This window comes from Dendrobates tinctorius, unplaced genomic scaffold, assembly GCF_039654945.1.
Source record: "Dendrobates tinctorius isolate UK_male_01 unplaced genomic scaffold, ASM3965494v1 ptg000342l, whole genome shotgun sequence".
Classification (NCBI taxonomy): domain Eukaryota; kingdom Metazoa; phylum Chordata; class Amphibia; order Anura; family Dendrobatidae; genus Dendrobates; species Dendrobates tinctorius.
Genome location: NW_027362008.1, coordinates 3,021,187 through 3,047,474, shown reverse-complemented (window position 1 = coordinate 3,047,474; position 26,288 = coordinate 3,021,187). Strand labels below are relative to the sequence as shown.

Here is a 26,288-nt window from a genome sequence, read left to right as displayed (position 1 = left end):
TAGGAGGTCACATTCACTGAACAAAAAGAATATTTAACTCCAAAACATTCTAACAGGCCAAGTTACATGGTAACATAGGAACCCTTCTGTGACATCACCTTCATAATTCTTGCATCCATTGAACTTGTGAGTTTTTGGAGAGTTTCTGCTTGTATTTCTTTGCATGAAGTCAGAATAGTCTCCCAGAGCTGCTGTTTTGATGTGACCAGCCTCCCACCCTCATAGATCTTTTGCTTGATGATACTCCAAAGGTTCTCTACAGGGTTGAGGTCAGGGGAAGATGGTGGCCACACCATGAATTTATCTCCTTTTATGCCTATAGCAGTCAATGACTCAGAGGTATTCTTTGCAGCATGCGATGGTGCATTGTCATGCATGAAGAGGATTTTGCTCCTGAAGGCACGTTTCTGCTTTTTATACCATGGAAGACAGCTGTCAGTCAGAAACTCTATATACTTTGCAGAGGTCATTTTCACACCTTCAGGAACCTTAAAGAGCCCTACCAGCTGTTTCCCCATGATTCCGGCCCAAAACATGACTCCTCCACCTCCTTGCTGACGTTGCAGCCTTGTTGGGACATAGTGGCCATCCACCAACCATCCACTATTCCATCCATCTGGACCATCCAGGGTTGCTCAACACTCATCAGTAAACAAGACTGTTTGAAAATTAGTCTTCGTGTATGTTTGGACCCACTGCAACCATTTCTGCTTGTGAACACTTTTTAGGGGTGGCCGAATAGTGGATTTATGCACCACAGCAAGCCTTTGAAGGATCCTATACCATGAGGTTCGAGGGACTCCAAAGGCACCAGCAGCTTTAAATATCTGTTTGCTGGTTTGTAATGGCTTTTTAGCAGTCACTCTCTTAATCCAATGAACTTGCCTGGCAGAAACCTTCCTCATTCTGCCTTTATCAGCACAAACATGTCTGTGCTCAGAATCAACCACAAATCTCTTAACAGTACAATGATCACGTTTAAGTTTTTGGGAAATATCTAATGTTTTCATCTCTTGACCAAGGCATTGCACTATTTGATGCTTTTCAGCAGCAGAGAGATCCTTTTTATTTCTTAAATTCCTTGAAACCCGTGCCCTGCTTAATAATGTGGAACATTATTCTTAAGTAGCTTTCCTTTAATTGAGCTCATCTGGTAAACTAATTATCACAGGCATTTTAGATTGATTTCAGTGATCCAAAGAGCCCTGATACACAATACCATCTATGAGTTTATTTGAAAAGCAAAAAATTACATCTTTATGACACTTAAATCCAATTTGCATAATAATTTGGAACACAGTGTAGAGTCTCTAAATATAAGAAATAATGGTTTGTCTGTTACATTACTTAGTTCTCTTAGTACTCGTGGGTGTATGCCATCCGGACCCGGAGATTTATCTATTTTACTCTTATTTAGCCGGTTTCGCACATCTTCTTGGGTTAGATTGGTGACCCTTAATATCGGGTTTTCTTTGTCTCTCGGCATTTCATTTTCCACCGTGAATACCGTGGAGAAGAAGGTGGGTAATATATTCGCTTTTTCCTAGTCATCTACAACCATTCTTTCCTCACAGTTTTAGAAGGCTCCTACACTGTCACTTATGATTCTGTTACTATTGATATAGGTGAAGAACAGCTTGGGATTAGTGTTACTCTCCTTTGTGCTTCTCTGTTTCCTTTTTGGCAGCTTTAATTAGTTTGTTAGATAAAGTATTTTTCTCCCTATAGTTGTTAGATCCTCAGCGGGGCCGTCCTGCTTTAGTAGTGTGAATGCTTTCTTGTTACTGGTAATCGCCCCTCTTACTTCTGTGTTTGGCCACATTGGGTTTTTCCTATTTCTTGTCCTTTTATTCCCACAAGGTATAAACCGCTTGCAGCGCCTATTTAGGATGTTCTTACACATTTCCCATTTATTTTCTGTGTTCTTATTTCTGAGGACATTGTCCCAGTCACCAGATTAAGGGCGTCTCTAAGCTGGTCACACTTTGCCTTCCTAAAGTTCAGTGTTTTTGTGACTCCCTGACAAGTCCCCCTAGCGAAACACAAGTGACACTGTACAATATTGTGGTCGCTATTTCCTAGATGCCGACCACCTGCAGATCTGTTATTCTGTCAGGTCTGGTAGATAGTATTAGGTGTAAAGTGCTGCTCCTCTGGTCGGATTCTGCACCAATTGTGAGAGATAATTATTCTTGGTTATTAGCAGAAACCTGTCGCCTTTATGGGTTTCGCAGGTCTCTGTTTCCCAGTTAATATCCGGGTACAGTCCCCCATAACAAGGACCTCATTATGGGCTGCAGCTTCATCTATCTGCCTTAGTAGTAGTCTCTCCATGATTTCTGTCATATTTGGGGGGTGTAACAGACCCCAATGAGAATGTTGTTACTATTTTTCCCTCCATGTATTTCGACCCATATGGACTCGACATCCTCCTTCCCTTCGCTAATATCCTCCCTTAAGGTGGACTTTAGACAAGACTTTACATAAAGACAAACCCCTCCTCCGATTTTTACGATCCTTTCTAAACAGACTGTCACCCTGTAAGGTAACTGCCTGGTCACAGCTTTCATCTCACCATGTCTCGTTATTCCCACTATGTCATAGTTACCTGTAGATGTTTCTGCTTCTAGTTCTTCCATCTTGTTTGTCAGGCTTAGAGGATTTTGTTTTGTTCCAATCTCCTCCCTGTGGATTGTTTTAGAATTTTCCTTACCCTCCCTTCCGAGTATGCTGTCTTGGGTCTTCTTTGCCACACCTCATGTCCTTCATCAGTATATTTTCTGTCTTCATGTTCGTAAATCTAATGGTATAGGAGCAAGGTCCCGCGCCCCTATTGAAAAGTAAACAAGGGGATACCATCACTGAACACAGTGTCCAGTATTATTGATATCTGGGTGCTCGCCAGGAGAGCTCCGATTAAGCCTGTAGTTAAAGGATCTAGACGAAAGTAGGCACATTAGGATTCCTTTGCATGGGATCCTCTATGGGACCGCAGCCACTCGGTAGCCTCCATTGGATCCGTGAAAACCACGGAGGAACCCCCGTGGACGATCCGAAGTCGAGCCGGATAAATCATTGAGTATACAATGTTCCTTTCCCTGAGCCGCTTCTTGATGTCGATGAATTGTGCACGTTGCTTCTGGAGTTCCATGGAGAAATCAGGGAATATTGAGATCACAGCATTGTTGTACTTGATAGGACTCTTTTGTCTTGCAAGGCGCAGAATGGTGTCTCTGTCTTTACAGTTGAGGACACGTGTTAGGAAGGGTCTAGGTGGGCTTCCCGGAGGCAGAGGCTTGGTGGGAACCCTGTGGGCCCGCTCAACAGCGAACACTGAGGAGAATTCGTCTCCCAGGAAGACCTTAAGCCAGCCCTCCAGGAACTGCTCAGGATGCTGACCACCTGAGCGTTCTGGCAGACCGATGACACGGATGTTATTCCGACGCATTCTGTTCTCTAGGTCGTCTGCCTTCTGCTTCCAGGCGTTCACAGAGCCCACTACCTTGGTTAACTTCGCCTCCATAGGTGTTATGGTATCCTCCACCTGGGACACTCTTGGCTCCACCTCCGTGATGCGCCCCCTCATGGCCTGCATATCTTGACGGAGTCTCCCCACCTCCAGTATAGACATCCTCTATTTTCTCCGTCAGGGATGTCCTAGTGAGGGAGATAGCCTGCATCAGCTGTTCAGATGCCTGCTTAAGAGTCATTTCTTCCTGCTCAGTCTCCTCTCCACCCCCTGAGGGACGATTTTTATGCTGAGGTTGTGAGGAGGTATTCCTTAGAGAACGTGCACTCTCAGCAGGGTCGGGTCTGACAAATTCCTTTAGTTTTTCTGCTGCCGTCGATCCTCTAGATCGATTCATGGTCATTAGCAGTTAGATACACCAGGGTAACTAGAAATGTGCAGTCTAGGATTCCTTCCACTGCAATTATATACACAGCAGAGACCAGGTTTACTGATTGCGGCCTGGGAGCAGAATCTGTGCAGATGGAAACACCATATCACTGAGGCTTCTTATTCTTATGGCGAGGGGGGGAGAGAATCCACCCTCAGAGATAGCAGCGGTGGGAGGGAGAGCAAATTCTCCCACAGTAATGTCACCAACAGGCCAGCGCGTCTATTAGTAAGAAGGGGGGAGTAATGCAGGGCCCATTTTTCAGGGCACTCACCGCATATCCCCTTGATTCCGCAGGATACAGGTCGCTGCCCAGTGATGCTGCAGCGCTGGAAGCTGGATGCCGCCGCTCCCTCTGATAGAGCGTGCATCCAAGATGGCCGCCGCCTCGTGTGGGCCACCCGTCCTCCCCGGTTTTTCAGGTCTCAAGCTCACCGGAGCCGTCCTGCGCTCTCCCGCAGAGTTCCAGGGGGGTCCCGGTACCCAGGGGCTCCAAGCCCTGCCAGGAATGTCACGGTAAATGCAGGATGGTCAGGAGCTCTTGCAGCACGCGTCTGTCCCCCTCTGCTACATAGCCATGCCCCCTCCTGTCTTCATGTTCGTGTCTAACGTTTTTCTTCCCGTCCCCTCCTCTTCTAGTATAACGCTCTCCTGATGAGTGTAGCGAGTCTTCTGGGGAATGTGTGCTTCCCAGGTTTGTTGAGGTGTAGTCCGTCTCTGGCGAGGAGTCCATCGTACAGGTAATTCACACCGTGGTCCAGGAATCCAAATCCTTGTTGTCTGCACCATCGTCTTAGCCAGTTTTTCGCATCAAGGCTGCTGTTCCTTCTCCTGGTGCCATGCCCGTCTACTGGAAGGATAGAGGAAAACACTATCTGTGCTTCCAGTTCCTTTACTTTCTTCCCCAACTCTTCAAAGTCATTGGTGCCAACATGTATCAGAAGAAATGGGTGGACGTCCGTGGAACTGATGAGCTTTGGTATCCTATTGGTCACATCCTTGATCTTCGCACCTGGGAGGCAGCATACTTCCCTTGCGGTTATGTACGGTCTGCAGATGGCTGCTTCTGGGCCTCTCAGTAGTGAGTCTCCCACCACTCTTCTTCTCTTCTTGGCTGTACTTTTTGTTGTCACTTCTGGGTGTTGCTGTGTGCCCTTTTCTTCTTTGCTTGCTGGTGGTGCCTCATCCTTAGGTGCGCCATCTTCGTCCTCCACAAGGCCTTGGTATTGGTTTCTCAGTTGTGTGGTTGGTGATGTCTCCATGGTCTTCTTGCTTCTTTTGGTCACATGCTTCCACTCGTCTGCTTTTGGAGGTTCTCTGACACTTTCTTCACCTTCTGTCACCAGTAGAGATGCTTCTGTTCTGTCTAGGAAGTCTTCATTTTCTTTGATGAGTTTCCAAGTTGCAATTCTTTCTTCCAGAACCCGCACCTTTTCCTCTAAAAGGGCCCGTAGTCTACACTTCTGGCAGGTGAAGTTGGATTCTTCTAGACAATCTGTGAACATGTAGCACATGTTGCAGCTCACAATGTAGGTTGTCACATCTGTCATGTTGCTCCTAGATCCTGCTGACTTGCTGTGTGTCTTCCTTCTTGTGATATGTATGTGTGTAATGATGAGGGAGATCTCTGGATACAACGCCCTTTGTCGGGGTGTGCAGAATTATTAGCAGCTTGTACAAGGTGTTCAGTGCTCAGAGACACAGCTGAGTGGAATAGGCTGAGCCCGACCACCACTGAGCAAAACAGAAGTATAAACGTCAAGTCTGGGCTAAGAAATATCTGATACAGATTTTTCCCAGGTTTTATGGACTGATGAGATGAAACGCCACTGGACATAGAGGATGAATGGATCAGTACCGGGCACAGACCTCCAGTGCCCTTCAGATGCCAGGGAGGTGGGCACTGCTATGGGTGGGATTATTATAGCGGACCTCATTCGACCTTTTCAGGTTGAAGATGGATCACAGGATCACAATCACCCCCCAAACCTCCTGCCGGTGATTTTAAGACATTTTCTCCCAGCAGCAGAGCAGGAAAAATTCAGTGTCTCCAGAAAACCAGTATTGTCCTGCAGGACAAGGCAGCATCAAAATCTCCCCTGCTCGGGGCCAGGAAAGGCCTTAAATATGAAGAGTAATGACAGTTAGCCAGAGGGTACCTAACACCTCCATCTCTCAGAAAACATAACTTTTATTTGTTTTTGTTGAATATAAATTGTCACTTTTTCTCCAGACTGCTCCTGAGACTTCCAGAGATTGAACCACCAGCTGGCTTCACCATACTGTGTTTTATAATAGAACTCAATGGGAAGACTAAAAACACATGTGCCTCCTTTGCACTATTTTTCCAGGGTCTTTGCGTCAAAAACCACTAGTGTTTTTTTTTTTTTTATTTGTTGAATGGAGTTTAAAAAAAAAATCTCTGGCATTTCCTAAATTGTCTTCTTCTACATAAAAATGTTTAGGTTCAATTTCCTGAAGAACATGTTGTGTGTACATACAGTAATACCACAGTATTTCAGATCCTGCTCTGCATCAATGGCCAATAGCTCGTTGGCTGCTCGTTCTCTAGAATGTTTAAGTGAAATAGGGACACTTTATTTTTCACAAATGCTAATTGTGAAGGATGAAGGGATTTATTGAAAGATTACAATCCTCCTAAAAACGTGCAGCTGTAACTGGACGCCTGGCTCAGCAGGCAGAGGGACCCAACTTCTTGGCTTCAAAGAAGGAATGGGGTAGTACAGGAAGACCCCTTGTGGATCCAAACTATGCGGTCTAACTGCTTTATTCAGACAGTGTATTTTTAATTCGTTTATGAAACTGCAACAAAGAAACCTATTTGGTACGTAACCAATGTAATGTATGCAGGTTAATTATGGTAAAACAACAAGCCTGCATAATGAGCTATTTGTGCAGACTTCAGTCCCCACAGATCCTCACTCCCTTGCGAGGCCTATGGACAATTAAGGGGTAATTGAAAAGAAAAGAAAAAAGATAATCCTTTAATCGTCCTACCATGGGGAAATTCAGAGCATTACAGCAGCAAGGCAGGAACAAGTACAGATACAGATGCATAAAGGCATTACATTGACAGTAGGTAGGTACTTATACGAAGAAAAAAAAAAAATGTAACCGGACTGTCACAACTTTGGATCTATCAGTTCTCTGTTTGGGTCGTTCTCCGTTTTGGACAGCCTAACTGCAGCAGGAAGGAAGGACTTTCGATAGCGCTCCCTCTCACATTTAGGATGAAGTAGCCGGTCACTGACAGTACTGCACATCTTTGTCACGGTCTCATGCATGGGATGGGAATTATTCTGCACCATGTAACTCACCTTGGCCATTATCCTCCTGTCGCCTACTTCCTGAACTGGGTCAAAGGGTCCATTGTTCATTATTCTATATGTTTGGCTCTGCATAGCTCAAAGGGATACATTACATTCAACATATCGGTCATAAAACTACTACTATCCGCCGCCATAAACAACCTCCACAATGCTAATGACATTATGAGACTATAAAGAGTGACTCAATGTCTTCTTCACTACAGCTATTCTGATGGCATCAAACTATTGTCTATATGTTGATATAGTAAGGTGAGAACTGTATTCCACATGTCCCAAATTGTATTAAACTTTCCCAGGTAACCCCTGTTCTGATACTTTGTCCGCTCGTAAGGTATAACTGAATTCACCAACTCAATCCAAGCTCTAGAGATGGACGTGCCTTACCCATCCAACGCAAGGCCAATATGTTCCTGGCTAAGAAAAGTGTCTCATGTAGGAAAATTTTAACATGGTGCCCCCAAATCTCTTCCTCTGGCACACCAAAGGGTTAAGAGGAACAGGAGGGCATATAAGGGAGGTCAACAGCGAAGTTACCTCTTTCCAGAAGGATAGGATAATTGGGCACCCCCACACCATATGTATAAAATCCGCATCCATTGTATGACATCTTGGGCATTCTGGAGATTGAGACCACTCCATTCTAAATAATCGCAACAGAGTCACATAAGACTGGTGCACTGTATATAGTGGAGTGATCCTGTTATTAGCCGATGGAGACACCTTGGATTCAAGAATCTCTTCCCAATCCTCATCTTGAATGTCAGAGATGAGAGATTTCCATTTCCCTCTTATTGTCAGTGACTCTGTATCGGTACCCACGGCCACCATATGTGTATATAAAGCAGAAATAAGACCCTGGGGGCCTGTGACTTAAGCATCCCTATTAAAGGGAAGGACGATAGGACTTGGGTTGAATTTATATTGCGTAAGTTTGATTGAATAGCTGATCTAAGCTGTAGATAGCAAAAAAATTGGGACCTCCGGATACTATATTAGGTTTGCATTTGTTCAAAGGACATTAGGACATTGTACTCGTATAGATCATTGACCGAGGAGACGTTATGTGAGACCCAGAATTGAGTTAGATGGGTGACTTAATAACATTGGAAAATAAGTATTATTCCATAATGGAATTTCAGCTATGATGTCATCAAAACGAACCACTTGTTTAAATTGTCTCCAGACCGACCTAGCCAAACCAACCAGGGGTAACAATCCAGAGACATTAGGTTTATTTCTAAAAAGCCCAACAAACAGTTGGTCCTGCTGCATGAGCCAGGTGGCTCTCCGAGTTAGGTAGATAATTATTGGGCATCCATTTACTCAAGGCTCTGATCTGCCCAGCCAAATAATAGAAGAAGAAATCCGGCAGCGCCGCTCCCCCCATGTCTAGACCTGTGTAAGGTGGACAGTTTGAGTTTGGGTCTGGTCTTTCCCCATATAAAGGGTGAGGTCAATGAATTTAGACCTGAGAAAAAGCATTTAGGGATCAGTACTGCACTATGCTGGAGGGAATAATTAAGCTCCTACTCTACTCCAAACATGCCCTCTATAGCAACAACCCCACCCTCCATAGCTACAGGCCCTCCCCGTCCACATGAAGAAGCCCTCATCACACAGTAACGAATTCTTCCCCTCCAGCAGCCTCAGTGCAGAGAGAAGAGAGCTGCTCCTCCCCCAGACACACACTGAACAGTGATCTATATAAAGTGAAACTAGTGAGGAGGGAAAATCGTCCTGTATTCTAATCTGCACAGGGGATGGCAGTCACTGATGTAATCTGTTGTGTGACAAAGCCTCTGCTGTGTGAATGAGACAGCTCTGTGTCACTGATGTCTTCACACAGCAGCAGATTTGGTGCAGTGTATGTGTGAGCACTGTGTCTCTAATGACACAAATACTGATGGGAGCAGCCTGTCCAATCAGCAGCTGTAACAGTGCGAAGTGTTGGGGGGGTGTATGTAAGTATGTATTGTGCTGCTTTCACAAATACAGGATCACTGCTGTGTTCTTTCTAATGCTGGAATGATGATAAAGATGAGTGCTGGTGCAGTTTACTGCCAGCCAATGAGTGGGCAGTGGGTGGTGCTGGTCACTGGAGCTTGCTGGGAGTTTGGTGGAGCTTCGCACATACACTGCACCAAATCTGCTGCTGTGTGAAGACATCAGTGACACAGAGCTGTCTCATTCACACAGCAGAGGCTTTGTCACACAACAGATTCCATCAGTGACTGCCATCCCCTGTGCAGACTAGAATACAGGACGATTTTGACTCCTTCTCACTGGTTTCACTTTCCTTAGATCACTGTTCAGTGTGTGTCTGGGGGAGGAGCTGCTCTCTGCTCTGATGCTGCTGGAGGGGAAGAATTCGTTACTGTGTGATGAGGGCTTCTTCATGTGGTCAGGGAGGGCCTGTAGCTATGGAGGGTGGGGTTGTTGCTATAGAGGGCATGTTTGGAGTAGAGTAGGAGGTTACGGCTAGTTCTCATTTCAATACCATAACACACCCCCCCTTGGACGTTCTGTTCAGAATATCTAGAAAACCGTGCAAACTAGTGACAGAAAGTAAATTACTTATTGTCATAATTCTGCAGCCCAGATATGTACGGAGATTATGTGAAAAGCCAGGACAACCCCTTTAATAAGAAATATTGTATTTGCCTCATAAAAGGAGTCTGGTAGAGAGCCTCTCTCCCAAGTTTCCCGAAACACCTTTAGGAGGAGTGGCGCCAAAACATCCCGATACTTCCTGTACAATTTATGGGAAACTCATCCGGCCCAGGTGCTTTCCCAAAGGCTAGATCCGCCATAGCTCCATTTATTTCCTCTATAGTAAAGTCTGCATCCAGAAAGGCTTGTTAAGTAGGGCTTAAGGCCTGTTTCACACTTCCGTTTTTTCAAATCCGTCAAAATCCGTTGGTTTCCGTTAAAAAACGGATCCGCCAATTTTTTTGCAGGATCCGTTTTTGTCCCATAGCGGTTACCGCGGATCCGTCAAAAAAACGGATCCGGGTTTTAAAAAACGGATCCGTTAGCATCTTTTTCCGTCAAAAAAATGGAAACGGATCCGTTTGGCGGACACAAAAACGGAAGTGTGAAACAGGCCTTACGTGGGAAACTCCACATCTGATACGTATTCAAGACATTGCAAAGTGATGAAACTATCTTTGGAGCTATATAATGTTTTATAGTAATCATGGAAACATTGGCGTATGTCATCAGTTGTGGTTACTATCGAATTATCAGGCTTGTTCAAAATATGACTGACCTGTAAAGAATAGTTTACGTTTAGATTTGATATCCATATATTGAGTATATAATCTATGGGAGTTCAGCCACTCAATTCTATTTTCATCTGTCTGCTTAGCTATATAAGTTGCCTCCGAATCCCTCAGGCGCCTCTCCATTTCATCATCCTTCCTTGATGTCGTCCGCTTAATGTAAGAAATTGTAGAGGACAAACATCCCCTTAAATATGCCTTAAGGGCATCCCAGAACAAGTTAATATTTTGGGGTTCAGGGTGAGACGAAATGAAACAGTCCAACTGGTCCAGAGTCCTGTCATTGGGGACTATCAATTTCAGCCAAAATGGGTTTAGCTTTCAAAATATACCGTGACTTGCCTGGCCGAACCTGAGATTAAGTATTATTGGACTATGGTCTGAGATGCCCCACCCACATCGCTAGGTTACTGGAACCAAATATATAGTGTAAACGGGATAAAGTACGTCTAATGGATGAGTGACAGGTATATTCTCTAACCTCAGGATGACGCATCCTCCACAGATCCACCCAACCGCTACCCTTCATGAGTAATGATAACGGGGATAGAGAGGGAGAGGCCCTGGAGACCCCATGATCCAGGCTAAGTCTATCAAGAGAATTATCCATTACAAGATTAAAATCTCCCATGCGCATCCGGATAATTTAGGGAAAAACTTACCGCCTTTTTAATAACTGACATATTGGCCAGTGGTGGGTTATAAAAACACATTATTACGTAGTTTTTCATATTTACCGATGCATGCACAAAAACAAAATGTCCCTCAGGGTCTTTCCGAGCTTCCTTAACCTCCCATCTAACTTCCCTGTGGATTAGCAAGGACACCCCTCTAGAGTAACTGTTATGAAATGCATGTATAGACCATTGTACCCATGATTTCTGCACACAACAGGCCTAATCCCTGGTCAGATGTGTCTCAACCAGGGCCACAACGTGAGGGCGGTGACTCTTAATCTGGGAAAAAACCTGTGACGGGGTATACGACAGAGCAAGAAGGGGCAACAGGCCGAGGGACGATCCAACGAGATTTATTAAGGCAGGGAGCATACAACATCAAATATCCATAATGTCTTTGGAGTCCATGAGTAGTCCACAATAAGTCCACACAATGGAAACAAATCCGGGCACCTCACGATAGTCCTTGTGCCAGATACGATAACAATAATCCTTGCAATAGTCCACAGGATTCCACACAATCCCACGGACGTCACGAGCTGGCCTCAATTCAGTTCGTGACTCCTTCCACATCCGCACTCAAATCGCAACTGATCTTAAAACAAGAATGTATTGTCAGGGCTCCTGGGATCAGCCCATCTGAAGTGGGGTAGGGGTCACACCTACTATTCAATGGTTTGGTCCATCAGAAGATTCTAGAAATGTAAGGGCTCCACTGAGTCTACAGGATGTGTATTGTAGGTTATCTTCTGCTTAGGAAAACAATAGCCAAAGTTCTACTAGCTGTTGACACAAGCCTAAATTAGATTATGGTCCAGGTACATCACAAGACATTGCAAAGTATTGGGGGAAGGAGACATGGTTAATTTACAGCAAATACAACCAGGTAAAGTTAAATGACATATTATACAAAATACAGGACAGGGCAAAACTACAAATCATGACAAAACCTTAACTCTCTTTCGGGGGGATCGGAGTCCTCTCACATTCCAGTTCATACATATTACTTCCGATCCCATGTTAGCCTTATCCAGATATGATATACATTGTCACACATAATAAACCTTAGAGATAGCATAATTGATGTTCTGGCAGCAGCATCAATATAAACTTTAAGACAGTTTATATTTCATAAGGAGAATATGAATTTGACCATATGGCCTAGCCACACACTGGTTACATTTTCAAAATTTCTGGAATGGGCTGAACTCCTTCCTGGGTCTTGATCCTTTCTAGCACCCCAGGGAGGGGATATATATAGAATGGCTAGTAGGAACTAGATAGCAAAGATGTGTTTAGTCTCAACGTGTAGCAAGAGCCTGGCCGATAGCGTCAAAACCACCTCCCAAGACCATCTATTAAAGAGTTATGACTAGGGATAAGTGAATAGCTTCGGCTAACTCCTTATCCAAATAACCGGGTGTCATGTTAAAACTGCACATGATGAAGGGGGTTTCATAATCCAATGCCAAATAGGATACAGATGATTGACATGGAATTATATCTCCAATATTCTTCACACCCTCCCTTTGCCTCTAGCACCTAAAAACTCCAAAAACCTAAGATGGGTCATAACTAGAGATGAGCGAATAGCTTCAGATAACTCCTTATCCGAATAGCTATAGTGCTTACCGAATAGCTGCATCGGGAACCCGGATACCTGGAGCACTCCCGAGAATAAGCTGTTCGGTGCCGCAGCTGCATGTGTCACGGCCGTGTACAGTTACAACACATGCATTTAGAGCCTTTTGTTGGGCTCGCCGTGCATGTGTTGTGACTATCACACAGCCGCGACACATGCATCTGCGGAGCTGAACAGCTTATTATCGGGAGCGCTCCAGGTATCCAGGTTCCCGATGCAGCTATTCGGTAAGCACTATAAATATTCGGATAAGGAGTTATCTGAAGCTATTCGCTCATCTCTAGTTATGACCCATCTTAGGTTTTTGGAGTTTTTAGGTGCTAGAGGCAAGGGGAGGTGTGAAGAATATTGGAGATATAATTCCATGTCAATCATCTGTATCCTATTTGGCATGGGATTATGAAACCCCCTTCATCAGGTGCAGTTTTAACATGACACCCGGCCAGCTTCAAACAAGCGAAACACACCCCCACCAGCTAGCTAGTATGCAGCCTTCTACAGGAAGACTCCCTGTGGATCCAAGCCATGCAGTCTTTAGTTCTTTGTTCAGCCAGCTATGATTTCATAAGGAGTTATGGAAATACTATATGTCCTTACTGTACATTGTGTATATTTCCAAGATCCCCAGGACATGGCCAATGCCTACCTGGGTCTCGAGCCATTCTAACACCCACGGGAATGGAGATGTATAGAACAGCCAGTAGCAGCTAGGTAGCAAATCTGTGTTCAGTTTCTATGAGTAGCAGGGGGCCGGTCGTATCCGATGATGCCAGAACCGCCACCCTAGGAACGCCCAGAAATAATTTATAATCTTTCATAGGTTTTGTGAGATTTAGCTACAAACCTCCAGGGGAAGGGATTTAGGTACAGCCCAGAGGGCAGGAGTGGAGTAACCCAGAGGGTTAAATGCTTGTGTAAGGTATATCCTATTGCTTTTTATTTGGGGAGGTCGCTATGATATATCGTGTGGGAGAAGACCAGGAACAGAGGGGACCACAAGCCTCCCATGTGCAGCCTGTCTCCTCATTATTCCCCTACCTATCCTCTCCGCCAAGCCCTTCGCTGGCCTCCTGTTGTCCAGAGGCTCCAGTTCAAAACCCTAACTATGACATACAAAGCCATCCACAACCTGTCTCCTCCATACGTCTGTGACATGGTCCCCCGGTATTTACCTACACACAACCTTCGATCCTCTCAAGATCTCCTCTACTCCCCTCTTATCTCTTCATCCCACAACCCCATACAAAACCTCTCCAGTGCTTCCCCCATACTCTGCAACTCTCTACCCCAACACATCAGACGTTCGCCTACCACGGAAACCTTCAAAAGGAACTTGAAGACCCACCTCTTCCGAAAAGCCTACAGTGATCATCAGTCTACTTAACCAACACACAACCAGCTCTACCCTCTCCTAGTGTATCCTCACCCATCCCCTGTAGACTGTGAGCCCTCACGGGCAGGGTCCTCTCTCCTCCTGTACTTGTGTGTGCCTTGTACTGCTCATGTTTATTGTACTTGTCTTTGTCTGCTACTTTTTCTCATGTAAAGCACCATGGAATAAATGGCGCTCTAAACATGAATAATAACTAGCTTGGCCCGTGTGAAATTTTCGCACATTGGTCGCGGGGGGCGCAGGCAATTTCAGAAAAAGCAAGCTGGTCAAATGTAAATGTATTTCATGAGCTGATGAACACAGACAGGTATTTATATATGGAGATTGGTAATACAATAAATTGGTTTGATAAGTAGAGGCCAAAAAATGTCTTCCGGTTGAGGTGCCACCTGCAGGTCATTGTTTCTCTCTGCAGGTTTATAAAAATGAAAGTTTAAACTGTATTTAGTGATAAAATCGTGGATGTGTGGTTTGTTTGGCTGTTTTCTTGCTGAAGGGAGCAAGTTTACCTTACAAATGGTGTATCATGTGTTAGTGGGGCGAAGTAATCAGCGAAAAAGCAGTGCATGTATACAAATGTGTTGGTAGTGTGCTTTGGGGTACTGTGGTGCCACCTGCAGGTCATTGTTTCCTTACTGCAGGTTTATGAAAATTAATGTTTAAACTGTATTTAGTGATAAAATCGTGGATGTGTGGTTTGTTTGGCTGTTTTCTTGCTGAAGGAGGTAAGTTTACCTTTCAAATGGTGTATCGTGTGTGTGTGTGGGTGCAGTATGAACTGGGATACAAAGGAATCACCGAAAAACAGGGTTTAGGAATAACAGAATAGATAACCATTGTCTATGTAGTGTATTGTCTAGTGTGCCCTTAAGGCTGTGTGCCTACGTTGCGGTTTTTAAAACGCACCCCCATGCAATCCTATGGGATTCCGCAGTTGCTGTGCCCATGCTGCGGATTTTACTGCTGCGGAATCGCATAGTGGTAAAATCCACAGCAAGTTCATTATTCCGCCGCCATAGAATTGCATTGAAATGCTCACTTTACGCATGTGGCTATGCCCACCATGCGTCAAGTGAGCTCTTCATGTGCGAATGGTACCCAGGGTCTGGAGGAGAGGAGACTGTAAAAAATAGAATTAAAATAAAAAATCAGGATATACTCTCCTTCTGATGGCCCCCGGAGTCCTCCCGCTGCTCAGCCACACTGCCAGCATCTTCCGGTCCCAGGAATGCATTGCGCGAATCACCCCAGATGACGTCACGGGCGCGTGACTGCTACATCATCTGAGGTGATTCTCGCAACGCATCCCTGGGAACGAAGCTTAATGGCAGCGTTGCTGAGGGCCAGGGGCCGACAGAAGGTGAGTATATCCCTATTTTTTTTTTTTATTTTTTTATTTTTTAGATTCTAGCTTTTACTACTGATGCTGCATAGGCAGCATCAGTAGTAAAAAGTGGGTCACACTTGTCAAGCACTATGCCTGTGTGTGACCAACCTGTCAATCACTTTCCAAGCGATGCTACAAATCGCTTGGAAAGCGCTAGCATTCTGCAAGCTAAAAACGTTTGCGGGCAAACACATGCGAAATCCGCATGCGTTTTACCCACAGCAGGGACTTGCGGAAATGCTGCGGACATTTCCGCAGCATTTCTGCAACATGGGCACATAGCCTAAGGCGATTAAATATATAATTTAACCTTGGGCTGCTCTTTTATCTCGATTCACGAATCCACATGTCCGTGTCTCGGTTTAATTTCACATGCTACCGGGGCAGGTTTCTGGCCCAATATAACCCTGGTGGAAGTCCTACCAGGCTGAACAGGCGCTGTTTCACTGTCGCCAGTGAAAGAGGCCTCTCAGTCTGTCAGGATTGTGGGCGAGTGTGGTGCCACGTCAGTGACCCATTCTCTCAGTCCCTGTGCCTCCCCCGGCCCTTGTGGACAGCGGGTGTCTGTATAAAACTGTGCCAAGCTGACCTTGTGCGTCCCTAGGGGGTACAGAATATCACGTTGGTACAATTTGGGAGACCTTACCACGTGATCCCATTGACACAATATTGACGTCTGATGGGCTGTTGCGGTGCGAATCCTTAACGTTCTTTACAGAGCAGATTTAGATTCAGCTCAGCGGGCAGGTGGGGAGTGACCCAAAGGGGATAAAGGCTAGTGTAAGGCTATGTGGTCTCTTTCTCTGTTTGCTTGTGTTCCACTTCAAGGTGGGGGCCACATTGAATAACATGCTGTTAAGGACCAAAGAACCAGCTTTCAGCCCCCTTGCCCCCTGCTGTCCAGCACACACATGGTCGAATATCAACCTGGTAATTGGCATAATTCATCCTCTCATATCTTTTGTCCTACCACTATTGTATTTGCATGTCTGACCATTGCATATGTGTAACCATCGTGCATAAAATGTGCCCTTAAGGCGAGTAAATATATAATTTAACCTTGCGCTGCTCTTTTAGCTCGTTCCACGAATCCACATGTCTGTATTCTCGGCTTAACTTCCCATGCTACCGGGCTGGTTTCTGGCCCAATATAATCCCATTAACGGACCGAGCTTATATCTAGTGCAGAACTGGTGGCAGTTCAGTTTCACTGATGCTAGTGAAAGGGGCCTCAAAGCGTGTCAGGGTTGTGAACGAGTGTGATGCCACGTCAGTGAATACATGGACCACATTTTCTCACTCCCCGTGCCTCCCTGGGCCCATGTGGACAGGGGGTGTCTGTGTATAAATGTAGCAAGGTGACCTTGCGTGTCCCCAGGGGGTATGGAACATGTTGGTGATTGTGGGGAGACCGCATTGTGTGATCCTTCTGATGTAATAGTGACATCAGGCGAGGTGCGGGTTCATTACTCTAATACAAGTTAGTGTTTATGATCGGTGGAAGTTGTATGAATCCTTTGTCCAACAGGACATTTGTAAAAACATTATAATGATGTCTTCCTGCCATCCATTTTCTCTCAGGCCATTGTCCACGTCAAGCCTGTACCATAGATGCCCTGGGACCTTCATGTATGTGGAGAAGACCCCAACATAGTAATACTGGTGCTGATAGAAGTTTCTGGTGTATAGATATACAGGGGGCCGTGTAGTCAGTCACTATGTGGTTGTGTCTCCACAGATGGATCCAGGAGGAGAAATCCACCAGAGAGATGTCCCCGTCCTCTGTGTCCCCAGGACTGTCCAGAGGAGAATCACAACATCCCGGAGGACCATCAGGTAGATGGCGCTCTATATGGAGGGTTGGGGGGCTTTCCTAATCCCATAGTGATAGTCACTGATTTTGGAGGTTTTTTATTTTCCCACTCGCCTTATATTGTATATTGATTCTATAGCTAATACTAGAGAAGAGAGAGAGAGGATTCAAAAAGATTTAAATAAACTGGAGAAGTGGGCAGCAACTAACAGAATGGTTTTTAACAGGGAGAAATGCAAAGTACTACATCTGGGCAATAAAAATGAAAAAAGCATATATAGAATGGGAGGAATAGGGCTAAGTGACAGCACATGTGAAAAAGACTTGGGTATACTAATAGATCACAGACTGAATATGAGTCAACAGTGTGATTCAGCAGCAAAAAAGGCAAATGCAATTCTAGGATGTATTAACAGAAGCATACAGTCTAGATCACGTGAAGTCATTATTTCCCTCTACTCCTCTTTGGTCAGACCTCATCTGGAATATTGTGTCCAGTTTTGGGCACCACATTTTAAAAAAGACATCAACAAACTGGAGCAAGTTCAGAAAAGAGCGACCAGAATGGTGACCGGTCTGCAAACCCTGTCTTATGAGGAAAGGTTGCAGGATTTGGGAATGTTTAGTTTGCAAAAGAGAAGACTGAGAGGAGACTTAATAGCTGTCTACAAATATCTAAAGGGCTGTCACATTGTAGAAGGATCAACTTTATTCTCATTTGCACAAGGAAAGACTAGAAGCAATGGGATGAAACTGAATGGGAAGAGACACAGATTAGATATTAGAAAAAACTTTTTGACAGTTAGAGTGATCAATGAGTGGAACAGGCTGCCACGAGAAGTGGTGAGTTTTCCTTCAATGGAAGTCTTCAAACAGAGGCTGGACAGACATCTGACTGGGATGATTTAGCGAATCCTGCTTTGAGCAGGGGGTTGGACCAGATGGCCCAGGAGGTCCCTTCCAACTCTACGATTCTATGATTCTACTTATTGTTCCATCTAATGTATCAGGGGGAAGATCTGATTATTATTAAAGTGAAGGACGAGACCGAAGAAGAAGAAGCGATGACGAGGGGTGATCAGCCGTGTGTGAGTGACTGGAAGGAGGAGATTCCGGGAGATGTTTCCACAGGTGTGTAATATATATATATATACTGTATAAGTGACACATGGGGTAGGAGCTGTGCACGGAGTCATGTACCGGGCAGGATATATGGGAGCTGGAGCGCAGAGACGTCCTCTACAAGGTGTTCTGTGGACTCTCCTGCACAGTTATACATCTGTCCTTCAAAGATGTGTAATATATATATATACTGTATAAGTGACACATGGGCAGGAGCTGTACATGGAGTCATGTACAGGGCAGGATATATGGGAGCTGGGAGAACAGAGGCATCCTCTACAAGGTGTTCTGTGGACTCTGCTGCATCAGTTACACATCCGTCCTTCATAGATGTGTAATATATATATATATATATATATATATATATATATATATATATACTGTATAAGTGACACATGGGGCAGGAGCTGTACACGGAGTCATGTACAGGGCAGGATATATGGGAGCTGGGAGAACAGAGACGTCCTCTACAAGGTGTTCTGTGGACTCTCCTGCACCAGTTACACATCCGTCCTTCATAGCTGTCTAATATATATATACTGTATAAGTGACTCATGGGCAGGAGCTGTACACAGAGCCATGTACAGGGCAGAATATATGGGAGCTGGGAGAACAGAGACGTCCTCTACAAGGTGTTCTGTGGACTCTCCTGCACTAGTTACACATCCGTCCTTCATAGCTGTCTAATATATATATACTGTATAAGTGACTCATGGGCAGGAGCTGTACACGGAATCATGTACAGGGCAGGATATAAGGGAGCTGGAGCGCAGAGACGTCCTCTACAAGGTGTTCGGTGGACCCTCCTGCACCAGTTACATGTCCCTCTTTCATAGCTGTGTAATATATACTGTATAAGTGACACATGGGCAGGAGCTGTACACAGAGTCATGTACAGGGCAGAATATAAGGGATCTGGAGCGCAGAGGCGTCCTCTACAAGGTGTTCGGTGGACTCTGCTGCACCAGTTACTCGTCCATCCTTCATAGCTATAATAATAAATTATAATAAATTTTATTTTTATAGCGCCGACATATTCCGCAGCACTTTACAATTCAGAGGGGATTTGTACAGACAATAGACATTACAGCATAACAATAATCACATACAGTAGATTATAACAGATACCAAGAGGAATGAGGGCCCTGCTCGCAAGCTTACATTCTATGAGGAAAGAGGGAGACACGAAAGGTGGGTGGTAACAGTTGCCCTGATTGTATGGACCAGCCATAATGTTAAGTGTGTAACAGTACAGACGCAGAGGGCTAATGGATGCATAAAGCATGTGGGAACATGATGCGGGGAACCTGGTTATGGTAAAACTTTGGCTGTGCCACACAGGGATAGATTAAGTTAATGTGTTGAGGCGATAGGCCAGTCTGAATAAATGCGTTTTCAGGGAACGCTTAAAATTGTGGGGATTGGGGACTAATCGTATTGACCTGGGAAGTGCATTCCAAAGAATTGGCGCAGCATGTGTAAAGTCTTGGAGACGGGAGTGGGAGGTTCTGACTATTGAGGATGCTAACCTCAGGTCATCAGCAGAACGGAGGGCGCGGGTAGGGTGGTATACTTAAACAAGGGAGGAGATGTAGGGTGGTGCTGAGCCATGGAGAGCTTTGTGGGTGAGGGTAATAAGTTTATACTGAATTCTGGAGTGGATGGGTAGCCAGTGTAATGACTGGCACAAGGTAGAGGCATCGGTGTAACGATTGGTGAGGAATATGATCCTGGCTGCAGCATTCAAGACAGATTGGAGAGGGGAGAGTTTGGTAAGAGGGAGACCGATTAGAAGAGAGTTACAATAGTCGAGACGAGAATGAATAAGAGAAACAGTAAGAGTTTCTGCAGACTCAAAAGTAAGAAAAGGTCGAATTCTAGAAATGTTTTTGAGGTGCAGATGACAAGAGCGAGCCAGTGATCGAATGTGGGGGGCAAAGGAAAGCTCGGAATCAAGTATGACCCCAAGACAGCGGGCCTGTTGCTGGGGAGTAATAGTGGAACCACACACAGAAATAGCAATGTTGGGTATAGGTACATTAGTAGAGGGAGGAAACACAAGGACTTCAGTCTTTGACAGGTTCAGTTTCAGATATAGTGAGGACATGATATTAGACACAGCGTTTAGACAATCGCCGGTGTTTTCTAGAAAGGCTGGCATGATGTCAGGAGAAGAAGCGTATAATTGGGTGTCATCAGCATAGAGATGGTACTGGAAACCAAATCTACTGATTGTTTGACCAATAGGGGCAGTGTACAAGGAGAAGAGGAGGGGGCCTAGAACCGATCCTTGAGGAACCCCAACAGTAAGGGGAAGGTGAGAGGAGGAGGAACCGGCAAAAGATACAGTAAAGGAGCGGTCGGAGAGATAGGAGGAGAACCAGGAGAGAACGGTGTCCTTGAGGCCAATGGAACGGAGCATAGTGAGGAGGAGCTGATGATCCACAGTGTCAAATGCTGCAGAGAGATCCAAGAGAATTAGCATGGAGTAGAGACCATTTGATTTAGCTGTTAGCAGATCATTAGAGACTTTAGTGAGGGCAGTTTCAGTGGAGTGTAAAGAGCTGAAACCGGATTGGAGAGGGTCGAGAACAGAGTTTTCTGAGAGATAGCGGATAAGACGGGAGTGGACCAGACGTTCCAGGAGTTTAGAGATGAAGGGAAGATTAGAGAAAGGTCTATAGTTAGCCGCACAGTTTTGGTCGAGGGATGGTTTTTTTAAGTAGTGGATGTATGATGGCATGCTTAAATGAGGAGGGTAAAATACCAGAAGAGAGAGAGAGGTTAAATATTTTAGTTAGGTGAGGGGTGACAGCAGGGGACAGGGACTGGAGGAGATGTGACGGAAATGGGTCACTGGTGCAAGTAGTTGGGCGAGAAGATGCAAGGAGCCTGCTTACCTCTTCTTCTGTGACTGGTTCAAAATCAGAGAGTGAGCTAGATGCAGTGGGGGAGGGAAGACAGTGCATGGTATGAGGGGATTGGGAGATAATTTCCTGTCGGATCTGGTCAATTTTTTCTTTGAAGTAATTGGCCAGATCGTCAGCTCGGAGTTCCGTGGTTGGGGCCTGTACTCTTGGATTGAGTAGAGAATGAAAAGTGTCAAAGAGACGTTTTGGGTTATTGGACAGTGAGGTGGTGAGGGTGTTGAAATAGGTTTGTTTGGAGAGGTGAAGGGCAGTGTTGTATGTTCTAAGCATAAACTTATAATGGATGAAATCTTCGTGTAGATTGGATTTTCTCCACAGACGTTCGGCGCACCTGGAGCACCGCTGCAGGAAACATGTTTGCACCGTGTGCCAGGGTTGTCGCCGTCTGCGTTGTGGTGTTCCATTTATAGGGGGTGCAAATTCATCCAGGGCACTTTGAAGTGTTTCATTGTAATGCTTCAATGCAGAATCAGGACATGAGCGGGAGGAGATAGGGGCCAATGAAGACTGCAAGTTCTTCATAAGTTTCTGGGTGTTAATGGCCTGTATGTTTCTATAAGTATGGACAGTGGGGGTGACCTGAGCAGCCTGGCAGTTCTTGATAGAGAATGAAAGAAGATTGTGGTCAGAGAGCGGGAGAGGGGAATCATCCACTGCACAAAGCCGCGAGAAGACTAAGTCGAGGGAGTTTCCGTCTTCATGCTTTGGAGAATTAGTAAGCTGCGAAAGGCCAAATGAGGAGGTTAGAGATAAAAGGTGAGTAGCAGATGGGGAGAGGGGAAGAGCAATGGGGATATTGAAATCACCCATGATGAGAGTAGGGATGTCACAGGAGAGAAAATGTGGAAGCCAAGTGGCAAAATGATCCAGGAACTGATGGGAGGGGCCGGGAGGACGATATACCACCGCCACTCGCATGGAGAAGGGGGTGTAGAGTCTGACGGCATGGACCTCAAAAGAAGGGAAGACAAGTGAGGGTACTTGAGGGATAACCTGAAAGGTACATTTTGGTGATAGGAGCAGACCAACGCCTCCACCTGCTCTACTGTCTGATCTTGGGGTATGAGAGAAGTGTAGTCCCCCGTATGAAAGAGCAGCAGCAGCAGCGGTAGTGTCTGACTGCTGGATCCAGGTTTCAGTAAGAGCCAGGAGGTTCAGAGAATTAGAAAGGAAGAAGTCATGAGTGAAGGAGAGTTTGTTACACACTGAGCGAGAATTCCAAAGTGCACAATTAAGAGAGACAGATGGCATGCAGGGAATATAAATAAGATTAGAGGGGTTTCTGAGTGTAGCAGTCGGGGGGTTAGCTGTGTAATATATATATATACTGTATAAGTGACACATGGGCAGGAGCTGTACACGGAGTCATGTACAGGGCAGGATATATGGGAGCTGGAGCGTAGAGGCGTCCTCTACAAGGTGTTCTGTGGACTCTCCTGCACCAGTTACACGTCCGTCCTTCATAGCTGTGTAATATATATATACTGTATAAGTGACACATGGGCAGGAGCTGTACACAGAGTCATGTACAGGGCAGGATATATGGGAGCTGGAGCGTAGAGGCGTCCTCTACAAGGTGTTCTGTGGACTCTCCTGCACCAGTTACACGTCCGTCCTTCATAGCTGTGTAATATATATATACTGTATAAGTGACACATGGGCAGGAGCTGTACACAGTCATGTACAGGGCAGGATATAAGGGATCTGGGAGAACAGAGGCGTCCTCTACAAGGTGTTCTGTGGACTCTCCTGCACCAGTTACACGTCCGTCCTTCATAGCTGTGTAATATATATATACTGTAAAAGTGACATATGGGGCAGGAGCTGTACACGGAGTCATGTACAGGGCAGGATATAAGGGAGCTGGAGCGCAGAGACGTCCTCTACAAGGTGTTCTGTGGACTCTGCTGCACCAGTTACACGTCTGTCCTTCATAGCTGTGTAATATATATATACTGTAAAAGTGACATATGGGGCAGGAGCTGTACACGGAGTCATGTACAGGGCAGGATATAAGGGAGCTGGAGCGCAGAGACGTCCTCTACAAGGTGTTCTGTGGACTCTGCTGCACCACTTACACGTCCGTCCTTCATAGCTGTGTAATATATATATACTGTACTAGCTGAAGAGCCCGGCGCTGCCCGGGCATAGTAACTAACTGTGGTTAGTTATAGCAAATTATAATTATCCTCCATCCCATAGTCCCGTGCCCATATACCCATCATACATATCCACGATCCCATAGGCCCGTGCCCATATACCCATCATACATATCCTCCATCCCATAGTCCCATGCCCATATACCCATCACACATCCTCTATCCCATAGTCCCGTGCCCATATACCCATCACACATCCTCCATCTCATAGTCCCGTGCCCATATACCCATCATACATATCCTCCATCCCATAGTCCCATGCCCATATACCCATCACACATCCTCCATCCCATAGTCCCGTGCCCATATACCCATCATACATATCCTCCATCCCATAGTCCCATGCCCATATACCCATCACACATCCTCCATCCCATAGTCCCATGCCCATATACCCATCACACATCCTCCATCCCGTAGTCCCATGCCCATATACCCATCACACATCCTCCATCCCATAGTCCCATGCCCATATACCCATCATACATATTCGCCATCCCATAGTCGAGTACCCATATACCCATCACACATCCTTCATCTTATAGTCCCATTCCCATATACCCATCATACATATCCTCCATATCATAGTCCCATTCCCATATACCCATCATACACATCCTCCATCTCATAGTCCCGTGCCCATATACCCGTCATACATATCCTCCATCCCATAGTCCAGTGCCCATATACCCATCACACATCCTCCATCCCATAGTCAACCATTATGACATCATAATGAGCGGGGTGGCTTGCAACCTATGATGACATCAGGGTTGCCATGGCAACCATGATCACATAATGAGGGGCGGGGCTTGATACACACACACTTTTTCCCCATTGTGTAGATAGGGGCAAAATTGTTTGGTGAATTGGAACGCGCGGGGTTAAAATTTCGCCTCACAACATAGCTTAGGACACTCTCGGGGTCCAGACGTGTGACTGTGCCAAATTTTGTGGCTGTAGCTGCAACGGTGCGGATGCCAATCCCGGACATACATACATACATACATACATACACACACTCACATACATACACTCATAAATACATACATACATTCATACATGCACTCACTTGAGCTTTACATATTAGATAAGTGACACATGGGCAGGAGCTGTACACGGAGTCATGTACAGGGCAGGATATAAGGGAGCGCAGAGACGTCCTCTACAAGGTGTTCTGTGGACTCTGCTGCACCAGTTACACATCCAGCCTTCGTACAAACGTTGTCAAAATTGTTGGTAGCCCTCAATTAATAGCAGAAAAACCCACAATGGTGACAGAAATAACTTGAATCTGACAAAAGTAATAATAAATAAAACATCTATGAAAATGAACAAGTGACAGTCAGACATTGCTTTTCAGACAGGCTTCCACGGAATTTAGAATAAAAAATAACCTCATGAATTAGGCCTGGACAGAAATGATGGTTCCCATGAAAATAATGTGACAAAAGGGACATGTTACATCGCGGTGTGTCCACTAATTATCATCACAGGTGTCTACAGTCCTGGAGTCAGTGAGTGGCCTGTATAGAGGCTACAGATCCTCACTGTGCTGTGTGGTGACATGGTGTGTATCACACTCAGCATGGACCAGAGGGAGAGAAGGAAACAGTTGTCTCAGGAGACTAGAGATTATACCTGATGTATTCTACACAGCTCACGTACACCAACCTGATGTACTCTACACAACTCACGTATACCAACCTGATGTACTCTACACAACTCACGTATACCAACCTGATGTATTCTACACAACTCAGATATACCAACCTGATGTATTCTACACAACTCACATATACCAACCTGATATACTCTACATAACTCACGTATACCAAACTGATATACTGTACACAACTCACGTATACCAACCTGATGTATTCTACACAACTCACGTATACCAACCTGATGTACTCTACACAACTCACGTATACCAACCTGATGTATTCTACACAACTCACGTATACCAACCTGATGTACTCTACACAACTCACGTATACCAACCTGATGTACTCTAAACAACTCACGTATACCAACCTGATATACTCTACACAACTCACGTATACCAAACTGATGTACTGTACACAACTCACGTATACCAACCTGATGTATTCTACACAACTCACGTATACCAACCTGATGTACTCTACACAACTCACGTATACCAACCTGATGTACTCTACACAACTCACGTATACCAACCTGATGTACTCTACACAACTCACGTATACCAACCTGATGTACTCTACACAACTCACGTATACCAACCTGATGTATTCTACACAACTCACGTATACCAACCTGATGTACTCTACACAACTCACGTATACCAACCTGATGTATTCTACACAACTCACGTATACCAACTTGATTGTCTCTACACAACTCACATATACCAACCTGATGTACTCTACACAACTCGCGTATACCAACCTGATACATTCTACACAACTCACGTATACCAACATGATGCACTCTATACAACTCACGTATACCAACCTGATGCACTCTACACAACTGACGTATACCAACCTGATGTACTCTACACAACTCACGTATACCAACCTGATGCATTCTACACAACTCACATATACCAACATGATGCACTCTACACAACTCACGTATACCAACCTGA

General features: G+C 45.2%; 1 protein-coding gene across 1 annotated transcript in view; it reads left to right on the top strand.

Moving 5' to 3' along the window:
* LOC141074895 (uncharacterized) overlaps positions 1-26,288 on the top strand; it is a 145,827-nt gene that overhangs the window by 102,493 nt on the left and 17,046 nt on the right. Inside the window, exons 11-12 of the mRNA XM_073562204.1 lie at positions 17,368-17,465; positions 18,453-18,573. Of these exons, the coding sequence (XP_073418305.1) occupies positions 17,368-17,465; positions 18,453-18,573 (219 nt within the window). The remainder of the gene's footprint in view (positions 1-17,367; positions 17,466-18,452; positions 18,574-26,288) is intronic.